Here is a 22,476-nt window from a genome sequence, read left to right on the forward strand (position 1 = left end):
TTAAATGAGGAAAAGTTTGTTATCTTTTCAATTCTTTACATATAGGCTGTCACCTCTCGATAGCTCTGTATACTGAGACACACTTTTAAACGTGTAAACGTAATGGCTGCTTTTAGTAAAAATTGTAATTTTAAAGTGTTTCCTACAAAACAATTCATGATCTAAGAAAAATGTACACATATGTACTATGCAGCTTACACACAACGTTTTCAAATATTAAAAACACTTTGTTTATTAAAGAAAAAACTAACAGAGCAACACCAGAAAGTAAAGAAGGCTGTAGTTTTAAAAGTCTCCATGGGAGGAGTGTTGCTAAGCCTAACATCCTGGGTGACCATCGCTGCCGGACTGTTTTCGTCAAAGATTAATTGCTTGTGCATTAAACTGTATTTTATCCAGTTTCTGTAATTTTCCACGCGTGTGTAAACTCCAGGATGAGACGGCTTCCCGCATTCATATCCAAAACTGGTAATGCCCATCTGATAATACCTCATGTACTGTGGAACATAGCATACAAATGGCCCGCCACTATCTCCCTGAAACGAAAAACGCAGGTGTTTATTTAGGTGCAAAACAGAGCAGTGTTGATAAACAGACACAGCAGGTTCATTTTAGGCATATAGAACATATTTGGCAGGTATTTTGTTTCATAAGAATTCTGCATTAATAATTCCCCAGTCAAGGGAGTAGAGCAGTAAACTACCAACTTTGATACAAGCCTCAAATAGGTCCGAGCGAAGGGGTGTGGCAGACTAGATTGGGAGATTGGTCCTGGAGGGAATTCTGAAAGTCTTAAAATTCCTTCCTTCCCTTTCTCCGTCCTTGTTTCAGTCCTGTGTGTCTTTCTTTCTTCATCCTTTCTCTGCTAGTTCCACCTATCATTCCTCCTCTCTAGCCTTTTCTTTTCTGTCTTCACTTTCATCATGCATCCTTTTTTCTTGCCGTCCATCCATCTGTCTCTCCATCATTCCTTCTCTCTAGCCATCTATCCCACTAAAGTCCATCTTACCTTCCTCCTTGCCTTCCAACCACCAATTTTTTTCTTTCCATCCATTCATCTTTTTCTCCACCCATCCATATATCCTCCTCTCCATCCAGTCTTCTCCGCACCCATCTATGACGCCCTTGTCCTCTGTGAGGCAACACCGCAGAGCCTGGCAGCATTTAGGGAACAAAAATATAGGGACTTTCTGCAACATTCACCTCAGACGGGGAAGATTCAAGAGTGTGCTTATCAAAAACGTATGTTGGGCTTCCCCCCACACAGGTGTGAAATGAATGATCTTTTTGTGGATGCACTTTCTGTAGCCCTTTGCAGACTGAGTAGAAACGATAGATTTTAGTTTATGTATCAGTATCAGTATCAAAAATCTATATTCGATTCCAGGAATCATCAAAGCTTACAAAACAAATATTTATACACATTGCAATTTTCATCCCTCTAATAGAGACATAAAAACGATGTTTCAATTACAAGGGACTAAAATTCATGATATGTATACAGTTTAATTTTTCTCCTTTTGGTCTTGGCTTTAATACACATGATTTCATTGAAGTTCTTGCCAATACAGTACAAAGATAACTTATTCAATTAGCGCGTGCGGGACCAGCTTGGCCTCCACTACCGTTAGAGTTATTAAATGATTCATCCTAAAACCACAAAAAAAGTTAAAATGCATACAGAATTCTAAAAATCCATTTTTTAAAATGTTTTAAAATGTATGCCCATTCGTATATCTTATATGGCTGACAGCCAACAAAAATGTATTCACATCAAAAAAAATAAGTTGGCAACTGTCAGATTTAAAAAGTCTGAGCGGCTCTAAATAGCTCCTGATGTTCAAACTTCTACACAGGGGCTTGATCCACTTACGTCTAGGAGTAGCGTATGCAGAGCAGAAGAATAGAACATGCACAATATCCTCGTTAGCACCTAGTGTACCCAGTGAGCATTTGGGATCACTAACCATCAATTGAGATTTTGCCCATTTAGCTGTGAAAGCATTGACTTGTAATATCTCATATACCAAATTTCATATAGAGTGACTTTGCCAATTGCGGGTCAATCTTATCTAAAAAGGGCTCAGAGTTGGGGGTCAGTTTAAAAGACAGAAATTGGGTAGTCAGTCTCCACAACTCAGGATTTAAAGTGACTTTGTGCGTTATAAATTCCCAATATATAGACCTGATCTCTCTCTTTGAATCAGTGGTTAGGAAGCTCGGGGTTGGTCAGTAGCGGCTCAGACCTGAATCAGTGAACCATTTATGGATGTGGGCCAACCAAGGAGAGTGACAAATACTTCCAAATGCAGTAGCTCCCCCAGGGTCTGCCTGTAAGTCTCTAATTCCTCAGTTGTCCAAATTCTAATTCAGTAGGCCAAAAGCCTCCATACAGCAAGATGTTCTAATCTTTTTATCCCAATATCATGTGTAAGAGGAATCATCGGGGTATTTTTAGGCAACCGTGTGAGCATTTTCATGATTTTATTTTCCCCAATGATGAGAGGCTGAAGATTTTCTCCTCCCCATAGCTCAGATCCATAGAGTGTAGCAGATTGAGCTCTAGATTTATAAACTTCTAGTGCGGGAATAATGGCCTTTGACAAGGTAGAGTGCTGTTTCTTCACTATAGGAATAGAGTTCTGAATTAGGATTGTATTTGACAAATTTATTTGGGACTTCCATGTGTAATGCCCTACTTCTCTGTAACATTTGGTGCTTCCGTCAGACACCAGGCCATTACTTACCACATCCTTTCTCAGGATCTAGAAGGACACCACATTTCACAATACTTACCCAAGAAAGGAATAAACACTGACGACATATAAGACCATTGCCGAGGAGCTCGCAAATAACAAGTCACAACACCTCCCCATCCGAGAGGGTACGCAGCAAATCACAACACCTCCCCATCCTCCTAGCAATGTATTGGATAGAATAATTAGAATTTAGACATCCCTGCTAGGAGCCCATTTCCCTTCCGTATCAACAATTACCCATTAGAGGGGAATCGCCCATCCCTCTGTAAGTACTTGGTAAAAAGGGACTTGACCTTCCTTCACAAGGAATAAAGACAAATTATATGTTTTTATTACATGATAATAGGATGACAAAAGAAAGAAATAACTAAACATCACAGTAAACATTAGTAGCAATCATCAACACATACATATACATACAGCCTGAAAAGCATAGTTAGATAAAGTTAGATATACATGGAACACCTCACCATAATCTTAGGCATCTTTGAAGAAGGGTCCGTCTCTCTCTCTCTCGCTGGTTAGGTCAGGACTCTCTGTTCCACAGTCATGACTGTACGTCTGCACCGTGATGTATCATCAGACCGCCAAAACCACCAGACCAGCATCTCACCCTCTCTCGGACCCCCTTTCTCTAATATAGAATGCAGCTCTCCATCGAAGTTTCTAGCTAACTCCGCCTACAGTTCTCACTGGATTCCTGTACCACCTCGTACCAAGAGCACAACAAGCAGCTGGCCAAGCGTTTTGCTATGACTCCGGCATCGAGAGAGCGCATTCTTCTGATAAGAACCGGTCCTCTCTGGTTCACTACTGGTGAACAACACATGGAAACTAAAAATATAACCTCTCACCCAAAGAGGCTCTGATGATGGCTGCAGTTTAGAATATGGAGTTGTTCAAGCATAGGCCTCTACTACTTGGAGAGCAGAGTGATATTAGACCACGTCAAAGCCAATAGGGTAAAGTCATAATTCACCTAACTCAAATAACACTATGCACTTAATCCCTTAGTATCCACTATGGAGCACCTGTGTGCACCATCACCAACAACACTGCACCTCAACATCCCATACCTTCTATTCTTTGGCAAGATTATTCTACTGAAAAACAGCAAAAGTATAATACAGAAGAGAAATAGGCTTATGCAAGACCATCCTACATTAAGGCTAACGTAACATAGCACACTAAAGTCAGTACACAATGGTGGTGATCGAGGGTCGTCACAGAGCATCAGGCCACTAAAGGGGCTGATTCACTACGCCATGTAAGTCTTGAGTCTAATGTAACACATAGATATACAAAGTTGGGGACACAATCCAAAAGCACCCCATCCAGAACTAATCTCTTCTGAAAATGTTTGTGAGGGTTATCTTTTGTTTTGTTGGTGTTTATCTCAAGTCCTTTTGTCTTGCAATAGTTATCTAGGCTATCATGTAAGTTTGGGAGACCCCTAGGTGTTTGCGACAGCAGTATTGTATCGTCTGCAAAGGTAAGGGCACAAATATGGGTGCATCCGAGCTTGGGGGAATTGTGCAAAACTGAGTGCAGGTGCTCTACTATGTCATTCACGTATAATAGGAATAGGGTTGGCGCCAGGACACAGCCCTGGTGCACACCTCTCCTAATCAGGATTTCCTCCGTCAGCTCCCCTCCTGGAGCCCAGCGAACCTTTGCAAAATTCCTGTCATGAAGCCTTACAATCTGATCTAAAATCATCTCTGGAACTCCCTGACTCTGTAATGATTCCCATAGAAGATCTCTGGGAATGGAATCAAAATTTGCCTTCAAATCTATGAAGACAACATATAGATGTCCATGTTTTATCTTGGTGTACTTCCAGGCTATGCTAAAAAGTCTGAATACTTGGTCAATTGTGCTTATTCTCTGTCTGAAGCCAGCCTGGCAAGGTGAGAGGATGTCTTTCACTTCCATCCAAGCATTTAACTTGGCCAAAATCTGTTTGGCGTACACCTTTAGGGTAATGCCTATCAGACTGATAGGCCTGTAGTTCGCTAGATCGTCCCTACTACCCTTTTTGTGGATAGGGGCAATTTCAGCCCCCTTCCAGGTTTCTGGGATAGGCTCTCCCCTGGCTATTACATTGCACAATTGGTTCATATATGGAGACTAAATATCTGGCGCGTGTTTCAAAAGGTCCCTGGGAATTATGTCGGAACCAGGCACCTTTGCTGACTTTATGCTGGCTATAGCTTTCTCAGTATCCTCTATGCGGAATTGAAGGTGTATAATATGTGCTTCAGGCAGGGACGCCTCAGTAAGGGCTCGTGAGTTTAGGGCAAGTGTGTCTGGTGCGGCATAAAGCATAGCAAAATGTCTGCGCCATGTGCCAGGATACAAGAAGTGATCAGTGGTCACCTTACTCACTTTATTCCCCTGTGCTAGTAATTTCCAAAATTTGGATTGGTCTCTAGTTTTTGCAGCTACGATGAGATCACTCCAACTAGCATCCTCCCACTCCCTCAGGGCATTTATTTGTGCTTTTTTGTAATTAGATCTTTCAGTTCTGATCTAGTTTACATCTTTAGATTTTAGAGCCACAAGGAGTCTGCGTTTGGCTTTGGCACATTCCTTGTCAAACCATGGGTTCGAGGACTCTGGCAGCAATCTTAATTTTTTGGTACTCCTCTGCGTTTTGGTTAACTGTATTTTTATAATCTCAGACATTTTTTGATGAATTTGAGTGAACCGTAAGGACCCCGGGCTTGACTATTCATAGCCCGTAAGTAGCTCGCAGAAGTTGTTATATATGTTAGTGAGGGGCTCAACATGATCTAATATTGTTGGCCATTTGACAGATCTCCTATTGTTGCTTACTAATGCGTGTCGAATCTCTTCTATCTGGTTTATTGGGTTCAATGGGTGTTTAGCAAACCAACTCCCCGCTAAATCTAGACATAATGGGAAGTGATCGCTCTCCCATCTTTTGTCAACCTTAAAATCCTGGATACTATTCCAGTATGCTATGCTTGCCATCACATAATCAATATGGGAGGTGGCATTTCATCTAATAATAAATAATGAAAGTATTCGAGCACCCAGTGTCTAGAGGGAACCGCCCATTGCATGCCCTTAGCCCTCTTTCAATGGGAAAGTGCAATATTTGAGTTGCAGATGTAGAGCACGCCACCTTTTTGTTTGTTACAAGTAGAGGAATTCCCCATGCCAAATCTTCCTCATGGTCGCCGCCCACAAGGACTGCTCCGTATAGCTCAAAGCTATCGAGCACTTCCTCATGCTGGTTGGATGCCCAGGGCTTCCTTTGTACATCCCCTTGGTCTTAGGTATATATTAAAGAGGTGTATGAGTAGCCCATTCTCAAATTTTTACTTTATCCCCAATATGTCCTTGGAGCCAGAGTTCACTATCTCTATAGTGGTGTTTAAAGTAATTTTTACCCAGATGATCATCCCACCCGACAGTCCTCCTCTCTTCCATGGTATGACCCCACATATGGAAGGTTCTGTAGCCTAGTTTGTGCAGAGGCTCTACCTCCCATGTCTCCTGAAAGAGGCACAGGTCAAAGTTGTTAATATAGTCCTGCCATTCTGGATCAGAAGCTTTTGGTGTAGCCCAGCTATGTTTGCAGACAACATCTTTAAAGTATTTGGAGCTGTGTCGGAGGAAGGCCTATCTGGGATTCTATTTGAGGAACTATGTCTATTGTTGACAATGTTTGTAAAGTTTGTTAGCGGATCTTGTGGATGGGTTCTGTGAAGATAGGCATCATGTAAAGCATGAGAATCCCGCTCTGGACACAGGGACTTCAAATTTATATAGCTATGTGTGCTTCCCCTAGATGGAATCCCTCTAGTCCGTGCATATAGTCAATCAACTTATTCTAAATTGTGAGTCCCCTCACTGCTAACGATAGACTATTTCTCTCTGCTGCTGATGTTTTTGTTAATCTAAAGCTGATTTTTGATTCTATGAGTGAATGTGTTCTTAGATTCATGGTTATCAGATTGTCTACGATAGTTTTGGAATGGAAAATTAATTTTATGTCATCCAGGTTCCCTGTTACTTGCCGGAAACGTTAGGCTTTTACGATGTCAGATCTTAATATAGAATGGCATTGGTGTTTATTTCTGATCCAATGTGTAACTTTATTTATTAGGGACTCTTCGTCCTCTCTGGTTTTGTTGTTTAAGCTTGGGACATTTGTAAGGAAAATACTGTGCCCATTATCCCTAGGACTAGTTGTGTGTTACGGTAGTAGATAGGATTCCCTTGGATATTGAGTACCTATAATCCCCAAGTCTGGTCTGGAATTCTGACGCAGCCCTTCCTGTCCCCTACGAATTGGCCCATTCTGTATATAAATACCAGAGGGATTATTATTGGATGCCCCATGCCGTGAAACCGGGGGCATTCTGGACCGAGTCTCCAAGTTAGTGGGATGGTTGTGGTTATTAGCTGGTAAGGTTTGGCGGAAATTGTTACATGCTGAAAGGTTCTTATTACAGACAGCCTCCATTGGGGCAGGGGTGGAGAGAGATCTAGGGGAGCACCTATCCACTGTTCCTAAAATCTGATTAGTTGTAGCTTTCGTCTTGTACGTTTACTATTCCCTTGTGTTTCGCCTATGGTAAAAGTTGTTTGAAGTGAGTGGTATCCAGCTGTTCCCTTGAGGGTTTTTATCTCATCTTGTATAATATCTAATCTTTGGTGTAGGGCTGCCATGAGTGCGTAGATGTCTGTGCTCTCAGTCTGGGTCTCAATTTCCCTACTACTAACTTTCTCAAGAGGAGCATCTCACATTTGTATTACCTGATCTTCCTCTTGACAAATTTCTAGCAATAAGTATCTATTAGAACGGGTATTGTCGGAGCCTCATGGTTTGATAAACTAACTTGGAGGGGGTAGGCCAGTTGAGCTTGCTCTGGGTTTGCTTCGGGGAGGATGATAGAATATGTGCAACATTCTCACTGTGGTGAACTATAATGGGCTCCTGGCCCCTTGAGATACCTCTGTAAACAAATTGTTGTCCAGAGATTTTCATTTTTGATTTGTGTTTTTGTATCATTTGATAAGTAATTTAGCTTCGGTAGACATTAAAAATCCGGGCCAAATTTTTCTGGCTGACTTTTTTTTAAATGGCAGAAATGTTGCAGTGATGATGTAGTATTTTAGAAAACATGAGACCTGTATACTTAATTTTGGTGAGAAAATATAGGTTTTGGGGATCAAGTAGTCTTATAGAGACAGAAATTAAATCCTCAGAGGAACCCTTCGGCCATTTTTCAAAATGGTGGCTCTTTAATGATGTGTTTTGTCCATCAAATTGGTAATTTATTTTAATATTGTTTTTGTTTCAGGTTTTCCTTTGATTCAAATTCAGAAACACGAGCGAAGCAGGTTGTAGCAGAGAATCTTTACCGCCTGACAGAGTGTTTCTAACTGCAAAAGCGGAGGACTACTTCAACAAAGAACAAAGTGTCATATGCCAAACTAATCCAAAAGAAAAGTTAACATCAACTGCGGCCGGACAGAAGAAAATATGAGATGCTGCAGAAATACAGCAAAACGAAGTTCACAAAAGATTGAAACTATGAGTGAAGAGGATCAAATATTTTATTATTCTAAAAACTAGGGCTACAAGTCGTATACAATGCAAAAAAGCCTGGAATTTTTTTGGGTTAAAAAATAACAAAACCCAGTGAATCACAACAAGATTCAGAGTCTTCTGAGATAGCGACAACAATCAAACCCAATGCCCATCCACTTACAAGATCGATGGCTACCCCTCGATCCACTTACATGATCGATGGCTTCCCCTCGTTCACCTCCTACAACTGATTAGAAAGTTGAGGTCTGTGGTTTAGCCAGAACAAGGTTCAAAGGGATTGATGAAAGAACAAAGTACAGAGTATATGAGTCTCAAAGGGCAAACATGTTTTATCTGCAGCTAGTTTCTTTCAAGATGACATTTTCAGCCGAGCAACTGATCTAAACAGTAAGATGAATTTATTTGCAGCGGATTTGCATGCTACTCAAACTGCATGCGTGCATACATTAAAAAATATGAATGTACAATGAGCTCCCAGCAGCAATGTAACTGCCAGCCTTCAGTTAAGTTTGCACTCTTTGAAAAAGCAAACTGAAGTTTTAAAGCCACTTTTGCGTCCTGGTTAAGAGTTCACACTCAGTGAGATCAGAGAAATAATGGTCAACATGGATGAAACTGTATTGATCGATAACGATGAAATTAAGATTTCTCTAGTGAAAAAGTACGACAGAATTTGTTTTTGTCAGTCTAACAAAATGAATGAGCCACTTATGGTGTTCTCCGCTGATTTGACTGCTGAAGATCTTGCTGCTAAAATAAGATCACAGGATGCAGTAAAATCAGCAGGAACCATTTTAAGAAACACCCTGAAAGATTTAGATTTTAGACTTAATTACAAATTTTGTGATGTCCCAGAGCTCTGTAAATCATGGAAGTCAACAAGAATGCCTGATGTTGTCTTAACAATTGTTACATAATTGTGTAATATCAGCAAAGCAGAAGTGTTACAAACTAAAAGTTTTTGAGTTTGGTACAGAAGCCGACAACATTAATGATGGCTTTGTAGCTATAAGCAAATAAGTGGGGACAATCCCATGAACTGGCAGGTTTATGCTGTGTAAATGTACTGCCTTTTCTAGATCATGTTTTATGGATTACATCATGGCAAAAAGAAACCTCCACTGCACATAATGACTGCCCACGCAATCTATTACAAGTTCAAAAGTAGAAAGCTAATCAATGAATAGGATTTTTGTACGAACAAGTTATAATGACATTGTACGAAGGAAGAACTTGTTGGCAGCTCAAGCTGTAAAATCTTGTGAATCTGATAGCACACCACATCCAAGTCACTTTACCAGGAAAGGATTTACAATTGCTGCTCTTGATAATTTTGATTTTGAAGATAGCTCTTCTTTGTCTCGAACATCCAGCACACATGATACTGCCATGGTGCTTTTTCAAGACTGTACCAATGAAGTAGCTGCTGGAAAACAAGCTATGTTCATCTTTAGGCATAAACAAACAAAGCTGCAAACTTATAACCCAAGTGCCTTGCAACGTGTGCAAAATCACTACAAGTCATCAACATGTCCCAGTTTTTTAGAAAGTTTCAAAGTGGCTGAGGACATGGATCTTCTTCTACCTGATGCTGCAAAGCTAATTTAAGCCAATTTATCCTATTGCTTATTCAGTGCAGACTAAAGAATGAAGAAAAATCAGATCCTCCGTGGGCTGGAATTCATGCTCTGATCTCCCAGAATACCTTCCCACTGAAGAAGGTTGGGTTTTTACCAGTAATACCATCTCCAGTCACAAACTATGCAACAGTATACACAGCTCTAAAAAAATGTCCAAAATGCTCGTGCACAGCTTGACGACAAGCCTTTCCTGCCAATTTTCTGTGATGAAGGTGTTTTCCGTTTTGTAGCTAACATTTTTATTAACAATCCAGTAGAATTTGATGATTTTTATCCCATGATGGGTATTTTACACATGACAAAAGTTGTGTTGCGGTGTGTGCAGGAAGTTATCTCAGTGGATGTGGCAAAGATGATGCACTTATTGAGGTTGAAATCTTTGGAAGCAAAACTATCCAGTCAGTATTGAGCGAAACGCATTATGTTTGTTACAAGGTATGTTCATCATATCTAAGGCTATAGAAACATTGCATTGGCATGCTTTCTGGAACAATAATGACAAATAAAGTTTTGCATATCTTATCTCAGAAGTGAACAAGGCACAGGGTGCACGTCATTCAAAAGACATAATGCAAAGCAAAACCAGGCAATGTTCAATGCACTCAGTTCAAAATCAGAAAACCTGAAAACCAAGTTCGTGTAGTTTGTCAAAGAATGTGAAGAAAAAAATCAGTACTTTGCAAGTACTGGGGAAATGTTTTACACACAATAGCTCTAGTAAAAAACTTGGTACATGCTGATTGGGAAGGGGATTGGGCGCTGCATGTGAAGACTGGAGCCATTGATTACTGTGTTTTGCAAAGTTCATTGCATAAACTACCTGAGATATGGGTCCTAGTATTTGAAAAAAGAAACAAAGCTAGAGGTTGAAAAACTATACCTCTACAGAACATGAATTCAAAAATATTTTGTGGTGAAAGACAGAGAGGGAATGGCTTCATATATGAAACTGGAACGGATGATCCAGCAATCACAGAAAAGCTACAAGGGAATTATTGGTCAGACATAAAAAAGTGAATATGTTGCTCAATGGCAGCTAGTTTACCATGAAGTCCTTTCAATTTGCAATCTTTTCATAGAGACAACAAATTCAAAATTAATGGACCATCGTGAAACTGTTCCTCACCATGAACTTTTAGGAAAGAGAGGGGATCGTTTAAATAAACATGTTGAACAGCCTTCTTCATTTAATGCAGCAGCAAGGAAACCCCAATTGAATTGACTGAGCCTGTGCAATTACTTAACTTTGTGACTAAACAATATGTGGACCACGATATAAAGACATGTATACTAGATGTCCTGGAACACAAATCGAAACTACATGTAGAACTGAAGCAGGAGAGATTTGTATTGAAAGAGAAAAAGCTGTTTGACATAATCACTAAACCTAAACATGCATCCTTTATTTGCCATAGTAAGAGTTTCGTCCAACCAGCCACTAGAAAACAGGTTACAAAAAAACAACGGTCGCAAGCACATAGAGATGGATGTAGCAAAAGAAAGGACATTCTGTTGCATGATCTTCTTCCAACAAAAACCTTCTTTGATGGAGATGCTGCAACCAAACTAGTGATGCATAAACCCGAACAAGAGCTCGAACAAAAACGTTCACCTGAAGAACTTAAATCCGAAAAGGTGCCTTCATTGAAAACTGTTGTTGTTGTGAACGGTCTGTCACAATTGCGAATGGTCAAGATTTCATCCATGCAAAACTTCAGAGAGATCATTCAGCCTGTTCTACAGATATCAAAATCAGTGTGCACCTTGCAAGAACTGCACACCGTCTTTGACAGTTATCTTAAATTATCTGTCAAAGAATGTGAGAGAATCCGACAAATGTCTACAAGTGGAACAAATGACCTTGCCTTCATCAAAACCTCGACACCTATACCTGTGCAACTTGATAAATTCTGATCAACATCCAACAAGATGAACTTGATGTTAACTCGCCAAAATATTGCTGATGCTGATGCTTCAGTGAACACTGAATTTCCAATTATTGCAAGCAAAATGATTGTCAATTAGGAGTTGGTGCCTGCTAGGGTATCTTCAAAAGGTATGGGCCATTTTGTTCAAGACCTTAACAGCAAATTGGAGGAGGATGACCTTTGTGTTGTGCCAAATGTTGGGTGGGCTGATTGAAATGGTTCCAATTGAGCCAATTGAGTCATTGTTACTGTCAAATGACACACGTTGTTAATGTGCTGCTTAGATTTGTTGCAATGTTCATAAATCAGGGATTGTCTGGGTTATTGATACATTATGGAACAGGCGAGAAAAGACACTTAATCCCGCTTCATATTCTGTACAAGAAACATGACCCAGGGATGCTCAGTGTTCTTATCAAGGTGCATATTCTTACGGGTGATGACACTATGAGCAAAATTGGAACAAAGCGAGTTCTAACTGCCACATATTTGACAATCTTCGGTACAGTGAGTTCAAGAGATCAGTCCCATTAAGTGACCTTCCACCAACGTCATATTCTGTGCATGGACACATTAAAAGAGCGTTCTACTTGATCAGAAGATGTGTAAATGTTTTGGATCATGCATATGTAGAGAAACATCTGTGTGAATTTGGTTGGGAAGATATTGATTGGCAGCTAAAACCTACAATATTTCTAAAGCCTCTACCCAATGAACGTACATGTACGTATATTTGCAAAATCTGTGCTACAAAAAGATGTCCCTGTCGATATGCTCTTCTCAAATGTTCAACATTCTGCAAATGTACCATAAGCGATTGCTGAAACAAATAAATAAAGTGAACTATGAAAATGTGTCTAAAACAGGAGTGAAACATGTTATTTTTTCCATAATCCGTTCATAAACACTGTTTAGTCTATACATAAAAGGATTCAAAACCATTATTATTTGTTTCATTTCTATATATGTCTCTTCTTCCTCTATTATAGCCGGCATTTTGGAAAATGGCTGAAGGGTTGCTCTGAGGAGTTATTTTCTGTCTCTATGGAAAAAAAAACTTGACCCCAAAACCTCTGTTTTCACACCAAAATGAAATATAGAGGTCTCATGGTTCCTGAAATATTATATTAACACTGCAACACATCAGACATTTTAAAAGATTTCCTCCAGTAAAATTCGTCCTGGATCAGCAATTTCTACCCAAGCTAAATTACGAATGATATAAAAACAAAATCAAGAATGAAAATCTCTGGACACCAATTTTTTTCAAAGTTATTTTTATTTAACAAAACTTCTTCATAGAGTATTACACATTGCAAATCAGACATGGCTTCCCACAAATATTGTCATCTAATACAGATTCAGTTTCTGACTTTGGAAAGTCCCCTCGCCATCGTCACACCTTGAGAGTCATGTCGATTTTACCAAAACCCAACAATGGGAGAAGTCCCCCAATCAATTCAAATCAACAGAAAAAGAAAGAAGAAGCCCCCCTCCCTAACCCGCCCATCCCACCCCCCTCCCTGGTGGTGGTGTAACCTCTAAAGTAGGCGTGTGAACAGTCATTTTTGAGCTGTGAAGCGGGGCATTACCTGTCTCGGAGATATTGAGCCTTCCTTAACAAATTGAGGCACTAGATCCGGCTTGGAGGTCGTTAGCTTAAAACTGAAAGAGGTGCAAAGCCCTGACGGAAGGGGGACATACTGCAGAGGGAAGGCATTGGGACAAGAAATTAATCAATGGGCCCCATTTGTATTAAAAGTTTTTGTATTTGTCCCTGAAGATATCAGCCATCCGTTCCATGGTGAGCATGCCCCAGAGACGCGAGTGCCATAGCGATAGAGCAGGTACCTCCTTCTTTAGTTTATAGTAGGAGAGACAGGAGCTCTCCTCAACTCTTTTCCGTAATGGTAGGAGGAGTTGGGCCGGGTCGAGTCTATCTGGAAGCCCAGAAAATCCAATATTTGTGATGGCACCATAACTGACCATTCCCTGTTAATGACAACCCCAGATCCTGTAGGAGCCATTGTGTCCAAGAGAAATGAAGGAGGACAGTTTCCTTGTCCTGTGCCATAACGAGAATATCGCCCAAGTTAATAATCACCAGCACCTCTCGCTCACACAGGTACTGAACAACTGAACAAAGTAGCTTGGTGAAACACCAAGGGACTCAAGAGAGACCAAATCACATTGCGGTAAATTCGTACCACTGATGTTGCCATTGGAATTGAAGGAATTTTCTATGAGGGGCGAAGGTGGGCACTGCTAGCTATGAGTCTTTTAAATCTACACAAACCAGTCAGTAGCCTTCCTGTAGGCGATCCCGTAATATGTGTATGATGCTCTCCATTTTGAAGTGGCAATACATCATCTAGTTGTTGAACTCCTTCAAGTTGAGCACCAGTCAAAAACCCTGTTTTTTTTGGGAATCAAAAATGTTACTGATGAAGCCCCTGGGATGTAAGGTCGTGAAAGTCACCACACCTTTGGCTATGAAGGACTGAACCTCGTCCTCTATGAAAGACGTCTCTGAATGGGAAAAATGAAGAGAGAATGGTGGACTCCCTTGACAAGGAGTGGAATAAATCTACAGATGAAACCCTTGTACTGTCTGTAAAATCCAAGGGTCCTGTGAAATTGTCAACCAATTGTGATAAAGCAACTGATTTATCCCCCTACCATGACTGGACTGGGGACGTAATCTCACCTGCGTAATAGGTATCTGCTGTGTTTTCTCCACCTCGGTAGGCCCCACGGCGGGTGCGACCTCTGCCGCCTCAATTTCGTGTAGGATAGAAGTTTGATTGACTTTGGGGGGTGCGCGCTCCTCTGGGGGCATATCCATGTGTGGCCTGTTGAAAACCACGGTCCAGGTGCTCTGCCACAATAGCTTCCAGCCCTGACATAAAGGCCTCTATTTAAGACCTTCTTCAAGGATGTCTGTGCTTTGTCTAGAGCAGAAAATGTCGACACACACTTTCCCAAATCTTTGACGAACTTGTCGCCAAACAAGAAACGGTTGGCCAACGTGCCAGTTGTGTTGGAGGCCAAATTTGCCAGTTGTGGATCTATACGTATAAGCACTGTCTTGCGTTGTTCAGTTGATAATGCACAGTTGGCGTTACCTAGGAGGCATAAAGCCCTGTGCGTCCAGTCCAGGACTTCGCTAGGATCTAACCGCAACTGGGTGTCTTTCGCTTGAATCGCCAAATCCAGACTCTCTGTGATGGGGCCAGAGATATCAAATACTTTGTCCTGGCAGCCTTTACAGGCTCTGTGTAGACCCTTTTTGGAATCCTTGGAGAACTTCTTTAGGAATGTGGCCATGTTGGGGTTGAGTTCTGACGTGTGGGCCACTTTCCCTAGTAAAGATGGTCGTGGACACTCTGAGTGCAACGTATTGCGCACTTCCCTCGCAAAGCCCTGGCACAAATTAGTGCACCACCTCCATACAAGGGACCCATTCAGTAGACCTCGGATGGATGATTTCCCTGGGGTCGTATAATACATTTTTGTTGGGTGGTAAGTCCGGCTGCACATGCCGCACTTTGAGTTTAAGCCTTGCGGCAGCTTCGGACTCTCCTGGGATCATCTCATTGTATGAAGGGGAATCTGAGGAGGACGTGGAGGGATCCACAGTGACAGAGCTGCTTGGGAAACCAGATGGTTCGAAATCATCAGTACTTCTGTATTCATGGTCCCATAGGACTGATTGCGCCAGTTGTAAGAGGACTTCCGCTGAGGACCCTCTGGATGTATTACGGGCAAAACCCACCTAGTGCCAAGCCAAATCGCGTTTAGTCATACCCCCTGCTGAGCCCATCAGTTTATGACCGCTATAATGCTTCAGGGGTTGGGCAAATAGTTGTAAGGCTTTAATTAATGCTCAGTTCACTAAACTCTGGACTTGCGTATTCCAGATAGCCTTCACCTTCATCTTCTTGGTATGCCATTGCCAACAATTTCCCTAAGGGTCAGAAGGAGGTTCAGGGGGAAGAGGTAGCCCTGTTCAGTTGCAGTGTTAATTCCCAGAACTAGCTATCAGGGTCAAATAACCGTAAAAATTTGCCAAAATTCTTGAGTGGAGGCAGGCAACAGTCTCTCCTAGGGCAGAGCCCTTGATTTTGTTTATTGCATCCCGTCGGACGTTCTCCAGGACTTAATAGTCACCCATGTCTCTCCCTGTGGCAGCTCAATGAACCGATTGTTAATTTTCCCGATTTTGGTTTCAACATGCATGATGAAACAGCCGCAGCGAGAGATGACAGGGTTTGACAAGCGAGTACACTGCACGTCCCGCTCCTGCTCCACAGCAACTAAATAGTGGGCGGCGTAGCCCCCCGAGGATATCGTCAATCACACTAAGCACAAAGCAATAGTAATTATATACAGCAAGTCTTATGCACACGCAAATGTGTAAAGAAAACAGTACAACACAATTAATGTGTGAGTTCCTGGAGACTAGGGAAACGTCAGGAGTACTTGATAACAACCTGCCGACGGCTTATCATGCCGTAACAACTACATCGAAATTGCCACATATTGGTTGAAATGTCTTAATCTGAAATTTAGGAGCCGCACACGGTTGCCCTACTTATTGGTTTGATTGACACGAGATACACTGAGCTGAGACTCACACTACAGAAGGGATAAGGAGTCTCACTAAGACCAGCCTTTTGAACATTTAGGATCTACCGGGTCGGAAGTATCACCAGTTTCAAGGTCTAAATATCAGCTTGCCTTTTTACAGCCCTGAAGAAGTCAAGAGTTTAAAAACCCGATTGACGAATCATGTGTTGGCTGGCTTGCTATAAAACGCGACAATTAAAGCGAACATTCCAAAAAGGACACCATTGTCTTCATCCGTGACCAACATTAATTGTGTTGTACTGTTTTCTTTACACATTTGCATGTGCATAGGACTTGTTGTAAATACTTAGTCAGACCTCCTGGTCCCTATTTGAGGGTTTAGGGGTTTTTCCCTCACCTATAGCACCGCATTCAACTGTCTGTTCTTCTTTAGAAATTCACGCTATTTGCTTAAGTGCCATCTGTAGACCTGTGAGAATTAATACCCTCCCTTTGGTTGTGCACAAAGTAATACTAATAATGGGCTCACAGTCGCAATTCAATAAATATGCAAAGAAGAAAAACGACTTAACTTTCGCTGCTGCAGCAGCAAAGAAAGAGGAAGAGCTGTGGTTACATCGGCTTTTATATAGTGTATGCCCCAACGATTGGTGGAAACTGGACTACTGGGGCTCATGGGAAATGTTTTTTTTCATTTTAATAAGTGTTAAATGGTTGCGGCTTTTATGTCAGTAAAAAAAAGAGAAGCATAATCCAAAGCCTCCGTTTCCTGACATAAAATGTGATATGTAATCTCATCTAAAGGTTATTTCCTACATTTGTATTTACAATTTTATGTCAAGGTCATGGTTTCCGTACCAGTTGTATTAAAAGTAACGTGATAAGTAATCTCATGTGAAAGGTTATTTACTACGTTTGTTTTTCCATCTGTAATATCAAGGGTTAGGGGTGGCTATTAGCGTTGCTCCTGATCCAGCGCTCCTATTGGAAAACTGTCTAAAAAACTCTACCTATCACCTCAATACTCACCATTAATCATGAAACACGTATAAAGGCCCATACTACCAATGAGGCCATTTCTGAGCGACTGAATCAGGTCGTATGAATAGCTAAACCACTCACATATTATTTACAAAATTATATACAACTGCAGTTTATCTATTTTTATCATGATTTAAACATTTATTATTTTAATAATCAAACCACCAAGGGGATTAGATCAACTGATGGTAACTAGATCATGAATAAACAAGACCAGCTTGTCATTTCAAATCTAAGTTTATTAACTTTATTTTTCATAAGAAAAAGGCATATGTTTTAGAATCTTTATTTATAAGCAGTCAAGAAAGCAGCATTTTAGTGAGGAAATGAATTAATAAACTGACATTTTCAAAGCAAGCTCAGAAACATGAAAAATTAGCAGAATAACAGTTTCCATTCCCTAAATCTATTTCCCTGTCTGATTCTCATTCCGCCTAGAAAGGAAAAATCATTTAAAGTCTGCTGTCCTTACATGCGCCAAAAGTCCAACAGCATCTCACGTCAATCAGGAATCGGAAAGTAGAGAGTTTTTTCCTTGCTCCGAGTGTCAGATTTTATACCTTTCTTTCTAGCTAAACTTTCTACATTTTACATTCTTTAAAACGAATCCGAGCTTTTCATTGGCTGTCCTGTGTCAGTCCACGATAAAGTTTGTTAGGTCATCTCCGTTACTTGACCAGGCCCAGGCTTTACATAAGCCCTATTGTCTTTCATTTCCACGTCTTCCAGCTTCCTCAGGAAAGCTACTTTTTCCACCAGTTTCAAACATTTACTTCCTAGCCTTGGCAGACAAATTAAGTTCCTGTCCTTGAGCCTTTTCTCCATGAGCACGTTCAACTCATTCTATGAACTGCTTTTCTATTCATGATGACTGTGCAGTAAAAATCTTCACAGCTACGCATGTGCAAGGCATCGCTCTGGACAAGTTTTCACATCTGCATTTCAGTCAGCCATGTTTTCTGAACCACCTTTAGGCCTCACTTTGGAAACTATTATTAAACAAACACAAAACATCAATTAATTAAAGAATTGAGACCCATTCTGTTACCCACCCCCTTTACTAATTTATCCCGTTAATTATGTTACCTAGCAGAAGCACAAACAAGCAGCTTTATATTTACTTCTCCTTTGGGAACTGCCACACGAACTCCTAGAGCCTTTTGTCACAGAAAGACATAACATAAGCACACAAAATAAGCACATGACATTAGTTAAACAGCCACATTTAATACTGACAAAGACAATAGACAAGGTTAGTTTATTATTTCTTTTGCGTTTGCAACATAAAGCATATTAGTTATCCCACGTGTACTGATGATTGTATTCTTAAACTAAGTTGATTAGTTATTTCACCACAAACTTATTAATTCAATTATTGTTATGAGAGATTAACTTCACAAGTTTGAACAAAATTTTGTTCAGCACCTTGCTTCATCAACTCCCCCATCTGGTGATTTTAAAATCACCAAACAATACCCAAAATTTATAAATTTTCAACCCTTGAACATGTTTCGGACTTTCTTCATATTAGTATTTCTAAACTTTAGATTCGTCTGTTTTTCTGCATTTTTCATATTGAGTTCTCCAAAACTCTTCTAATTCTATTTCTTTTTCTTTCTCCTTTCTAAGTTTACAAATTCTTTTCTTTTCTACTACATATTTTCTTCTCTTGTGTATCATGTAACTAATTTTTAACAAAAGTATCACTATAGCTATGACTATTAAAGGAAAAACTATTTTACCTATAATTGAACTACCAATTTCTTGAAACCAGTGTTTAATAGCTGCAAATCTTTTACTTAAGCGTTCTGAAAAACTATCATCTTCTAAAGGTTCTACTTCGTCATATAATTCAGTAATGTTCCTAATGTACATTTCTATATTCTGACTCATGTCTGGTATATAAGTACAACAATGTTGGACATGCAAAATTTCACAGACTCCACCCTCTTTTGCTAGCAAAATGTCTAAAGCAAGACGATTTTGCATCACCATAGTTCTCATAGCAATAAGCTCTGTATTCACTAATTGAAATCCACTTGCAGTATCTGTTGACAATCTATCAACAATTGTAGATATTTTTCTGATTTTGTTTGCATTCAGGGTTATACCTACCATAGGTATTAATGCACCAAATATGTCTCACATTATTTCTGAAAAGCTTTCCCTTCTAAATCTACTCAGGTGATTGCTAATTTCAAATGAACCTTTTGCATTTCTACCTACATGAAAAAGTTTGCGAAAAACTAAACCTACATAACATGTCCCATACCAGTGATCTGGAAGATTGTAATAAGCTTTATTCCCACAAACAAAATAAATTCCAAGAAAAATTGGATCTTTGCCTCCTTTAAATCCCCAACCCCCTATAATACGATAAGTGTCTTCACATTGACTTGCACCTACAAAATAATTATCAAACAAAGTATTATCTCTTCTTATACCGAATTTTCCACTAACAGGTGTATCATTTGCAACATTTTCATTTCTACCATTGAGCTTTTCATCTTCCATTTGCCAAAATGTTGACTTAGTATGTTTCATCATCTCATTTCGCTTGTAAATTGCCCTTCTCTCTTCCACCAAATTCAAGAACGTTTTCTCTTCTGTTCTCAATTTACATGTTAAATTATTTCTAAAAGCATACTCATAAGTAAGTTCACTAGTTACTAAGAAAAATTCCCTCATCTGTTTAGCATATTTCACTTTATTCAAGCTATCTACAACTTTTAAATTTGCAAAAATTTCATCAAAATTTAAATAATAATTTTCCAAGCGTCCAGTTTGATAAACACAAACTAGCTATCACACTACATGTTATGCCATAAGTAAGAGGAAGCTTATTATATGTAACACCTTCAGACACAGAAGTAGGTAATTTTACACAAATGTAGCAATCTTTTACATCCATCACCTTAACATATTCTGATAAAAGTCTTGAAAAGGTATTACTAGAAAAATCTCCAACAGATCTATCTTGATGAATCTCTGGTTTATGTACAATGATTTTTATCAGTCTTATCAACTTTATCATGATTAACCACAACTTTACTAGTCATGTTAGTTTTATACATCTCTTTATCTATTCCAAAAGGAAAAATGACAGCTAAAATTAACCAAACTAAAATGATCAGGATTACACATATTGAAGACAATTAGCAACATCTTTTGAAAATTGAGCATCTCGAATTATTATTAGTATAAGGCATCTTTACTTTCAAACTAAAAATTAAAAATTAAAAATTACTAAATATACTCCCCTCTTTTTTTTTAACAGATAACTTTATTTTCTAACAGCTTTTCTTCGACCTTATGTCATACATCAATATATTTTTCAGCTAACACAATTTCTTCGACCTTGTGTCACCTAACACAATTTCTTCAACCTTGTGTCACCTAATGAACAAAATCAATCATTATCACTTGCATCATCAAAATTTCTTTGACTACTATTTACTTCTACCACCGGTGGAATAAGGATATAGGTCCACTCAGGTGATTTGTACTTCTGATTTGGCTTTATTACTCTTTTGGCTCTGCTCTTTATCACTTCTATTTTTTTTCCTGCTTGTTTTTTCTGATTTGTGCTTTCTTCCTTTTGACTTGTGATCTCATTAACCTGCCCCTTTGCTTTATTCACTAATTTATATTTTAGCCCTACGTTTTCATTTTGCCAATCATCTCCTTTTCTTGATAATTTCTTTTTCGGTTCTGCTAAATTATATTCCACTCTCCAAGCTCTTTTTCTTGATCTATTTACTTTTGATTCATCTCCACTTTCATCTGTTTCACTTTCTGTGTTATCAGCTGATTCATTAATAATCAGATTCTTCTTTAGATTCAGGAACTTCTTTACTCGACAGTTTCACTCTGTTAGGAACATCATCCTTATAGCTGGTACTTTGAATTTCTTCTTCTTCTTCCTCAATTATTTCCAATTCTCCAGTTTCAGAATTTTCGTTCCTTCTTCCAGAGCTTCCAATCTGCTTTTCAATACTCTCCTGATCTTGATCTTGAATCACTACTTGTTCAGTTTCTTTTTCTGCTTCTTGATCTAGCAGATCTTCATCATTTTCATTTTCTTCAGAATCTTGTATCACAATCTCTTCATTTTCTTTATTCAATGCCTCATTCGCAATTGAATTTTTCAGATGTCGACTTTCTTGTCGATCTTCAGGATCTGGATTTCTTTCAGGTTCTTCTTCTGAGTCGGAATCAGCTGTTGTTTCACCTTCGTCAGGATTCTCAGGTGCTGGTACACGTATGGTGTGGCTAGCATGAATCCATCTCTTCAATCCCCTACACTTAACTGTATTTGTTGTGACTAATATCACCTGCCTTGCCTTCTGCCACCTTGTTACAAGGCAGTTTCTTCTTCGATGTACTTTTGTCCTCACCCAGTCTCCTGGTAACAGATCATGAGCTTGTTCTTTCTGTTTTGTAATTACTTCAGTTCCCACCTGATGGAACACAGAAGTCACCACTTCAGATAGATTTCTGCAGTAATCCATAATGATGCTATCATTAATGCTCAACAGTTTATCAACTGGAACAAGTGCTTGCCTCATGACCCTACCCATTAGAATTTCATGAGGGCTCAAACCTGTTTTTCTATCTGGAATGCTTCTCAAAGACATCAAAACAAGTGGAGGTACATCTGTCCACTTCATTCCTGTTGCTAAACACATTTTTGCTATTCTGTTTTTTATTGTACCATTCACTTGCTCAACAAAACCTGATGCTTCTGGTCTGTAAGCACAATGTAGTTTTTGTTTTATATCCAGAGCTTCACAAACCAATTGTAGCAATCTGTTTTCAAAATGTGTGCCACGATCTGTCTCGACCGTCACCGGAAACCTTGGTATGATTTCTCTCAAAAGCAATTTTGCCACAGTAATTGAATCATTGCGGCGTGTTGGAAATGCTTC

At 39.6% G+C, this 22,476-nt stretch overlaps 1 protein-coding gene across 1 annotated transcript in view; it reads right to left on the reverse strand.

Annotated features, from left to right (window-relative positions):
- Positions 1 to 209: 209 nt before the first annotated feature.
- LOC144830661 (transmembrane protease serine 12-like) overlaps positions 210 to 22,476 on the reverse strand; it is a 548,207-nt gene continuing 525,940 nt past the window's right edge. The window contains exon 5 of the mRNA XM_078688929.1: positions 210 to 536. Within this exon, the coding sequence (XP_078545055.1) occupies positions 210 to 536 (327 nt within the window). The remainder of the gene's footprint in view (positions 537 to 22,476) is intronic.

This window comes from Lissotriton helveticus, chromosome 1_1, assembly GCF_964261635.1.
Source record: "Lissotriton helveticus chromosome 1_1, aLisHel1.1, whole genome shotgun sequence".
Lineage (NCBI taxonomy): Eukaryota > Metazoa > Chordata > Amphibia > Caudata > Salamandridae > Lissotriton > Lissotriton helveticus.